The sequence below is a fragment of the Thermobia domestica genome, chromosome 3 (assembly GCF_964235325.1).
Source record: "Thermobia domestica chromosome 3, izTheDome1.hap1.1, whole genome shotgun sequence".
Lineage (NCBI taxonomy): Eukaryota > Metazoa > Arthropoda > Insecta > Zygentoma > Lepismatidae > Thermobia > Thermobia domestica.
Genome location: NC_137456.1, coordinates 151,911,765 through 151,914,433, shown reverse-complemented (window position 1 = coordinate 151,914,433; position 2,669 = coordinate 151,911,765). Strand labels below are relative to the sequence as shown.

Sequence of the window (2,669 nt, the reverse complement as noted above, 5' to 3'; positions counted from 1 at the left end):
TAATATGGTATATCTAGGAGGAGCATAATGTATGATTGCAATATTTATTTTCCTTCATTCATACCATTGATAAATTATATAAAAAATTAATGCAGTGGGAATATTTAATAAATGCACATATACATTTAAACATTCACTCATCACAGAACAAGACTAGAACTTCTATATCCATACGGTATGCTTGTATAATTTGTTTCATCAGTCGGGTTAAGTCTACGTCTTTTGTTATTGACTTGTCGATGTGTTTTTGTCTCTGGTCGTGATACAATGATAAACCCCCGCTTACGAACTATTCTACCTGGATTGTTTAACTCCTTTTTCTCAATTTTTCCGCGAACTAAATCAAAAAATGATCAAACGTGATTTTTTCCCGAGTTCTACTATCTAATGTGATTCCCCAAATTTTATAAACATAATCTATTTTTCCCGACCCAATTTCTTTTAAGCTATACGCATAATTTTTTGGCCCGAAACCTATAAACATATCAATTTCCCACCCATTTGGTATTTCATCAGTTAGTTCACCCAAGTAGGAACCAGTGGTAAGCTTGGGCTTATCATTTCGTCTTTGGACATACATAATACTGTCCGTGTCACAATATAATACGGCTTCAGGCCCTACAGCCGTCAAGAGATCATAGTGTTTTAGCCTTGCCCAAGATGTAATAAACGCGGCAAGCACGACATTCGAAAATTTCCAGGGCCTGTTTTCATTTTCGATGTCTTTATATGTGATAATGAGATGACGTTCACCAATGTGTGACACTGTTTGCACCTCATATTGCGCTGACAGTAAGTAGATCAAAAATGTTTGTGGATCATCAACAATTTTCGATTGCGGAAGATCTGTTCGCTGCCCCCATTTTCCATATAATGAGTTGAGGAATATCTTGGAGATATACCTCAGTCCCGGGTTCTTCCTGATATTGCTATGATTTAATTGTATGCCCTCGTGGGCAAGATACTCCTTAATATATTTTTCCTCGTCTCCTTGAGTGTGGCATGATTCAGGAAAACCAGACGCTTCCTGCTTCATTTGGAGGAAAGAATTTACGTAGTCACGGAATAAACTACGCTCATTACAATCCTCCGAACCTACGAGTTCAAATTCCCATATTTCTTTAATGGCGAGTATTTTATAGTCACACTGTATAGCCTTATGCAATTCAGGGGTGCAGAATGTGCCACTAATGGCACGATCACTTTCGCAATGCAAACAATTGTTGATATTTTCCTCCTCCATACATGTACGGCAGAGTCCGAAAAGTAATCGCCCTCTCGCAACATATGGCAGGACCGGAAAATACAAATCAGTTGGAGGCAAAACGGTACATTTAACTATACCATGAATACTTCCCACTTCTGGAAAGTCCGGCCCCCTATGTATTTTTGGCTTACCTACTGGCAACGGCTTACGCGCCATTACCCAGGGGTAGAGACTAGTTACATCCAGATACGCAATACTTTCATCACTGCTACATTCATGTAGAGCTTTAAAACATTCGGTTCGGCCACCATTAAATCCTTCCTTGGGTATCAAATGATCGACAATATCCCCACATTGAGTTCGAATGAACTCTTGTATGGACTTGTCTTTTTTCACTAGATTGTCCCAATTACATTCCCACATTTCAACAACGTTGAGACCACGTTTACGCAAATAATTAGTTTTAATAGTGGTAGATTCGAATCGTTCTTGCATGGATGTAGATTGGTGTGAGGCAGAGTCAAGTTGTTTGTGACGCAATTCGGGGTAACAACTGAGACAACCATGCCAAAAACAACCCAGGAACTCATACACAGTATTACTGCTTGGTTCATAACCATCAACTTTATATTTTCCAAATTTCTTTTCTCCACCATTTCCAGTAAACTGAATTTCAGTACCTCTTGTTTTCTTTAAATACCGCATCCACTGTAATGCTTTCACACTTTGACGGTCACGGTAATCAAAGCCAAGAGGAGGAATTACAGGGATTAAGTCTTTTGGTAAATACAAAGTGCAGTATGTAAGCATAGCAAGACTGCCTATGGTTCCTGCAGAAATGAAACATTGGATACCACCAGTTTTCTCTTCAATCAGATCGGAAAATTTGACAACGGCTTCCATTAGAATTCTCACGTCGTTGTGGCAATAATCTAGCATCTCCTTTTGCAGATCATACTGCTCGCCAGTTAAAGTACGTTGTTGGTATCAGGCGTACAATTGCTGTCTATTTTCAGGACTTCTACTATCGGGATCAAAATACTTAATATCAGGGATTGGACCTACATAATTTTGATTAGCCGGAATATTAAACAAATACGGGAAATCTCCCTTCTTTAAATTTTGATTAAGGCCTAAAGTTTTGGTTAAGTCAGACAGCCGGACTCCCATATAAAGAAATGTATCTCTGAAAACAAGTTTATTCCCGATCCGCAAGTCGATAATTTTTTGTCCTGTCATTGTAACTGTTGGAGAAAGATGCTGAGATTTAATGAGACTTCTAATTGCGAAGAACATGTCAAATCTTGATCCATTATGCGAAAGCACAATAGTTTTTTCAAAAGCACAATGAGCCTTTAGTGTATAACTAATAAACTCATCAATGCTCTTGAAAGAAAACTCGCGATTTCCATTTTCATCCCCACATACATGACATGAATCATCCAATGATTTACCCTTGCAT

The 2,669-nt window shown here is 38.4% G+C and overlaps 1 protein-coding gene across 1 annotated transcript; it reads right to left on the bottom strand.

The window, feature by feature from the left end:
- Positions 1–337: 337 nt before the first annotated feature.
- LOC145681996 (uncharacterized) lies at positions 338–2,146 on the bottom strand. The gene has a single exon (XM_081753598.1). The coding sequence runs from the start codon at positions 2,144–2,146 to the stop codon at positions 338–340; it is 1,809 nt and encodes a 602-aa protein (XP_081609724.1).
- Between the last annotated feature and the right edge of the window lie 523 nt (positions 2,147–2,669).

Coding starts and splice junctions, on each gene's coding strand:
- LOC145681996 (XM_081753598.1), bottom strand. CDS start 2,146: ATGCTAGATTATTGCCACAACGACGTGAGAATTCTAATGGAAGCCGTT.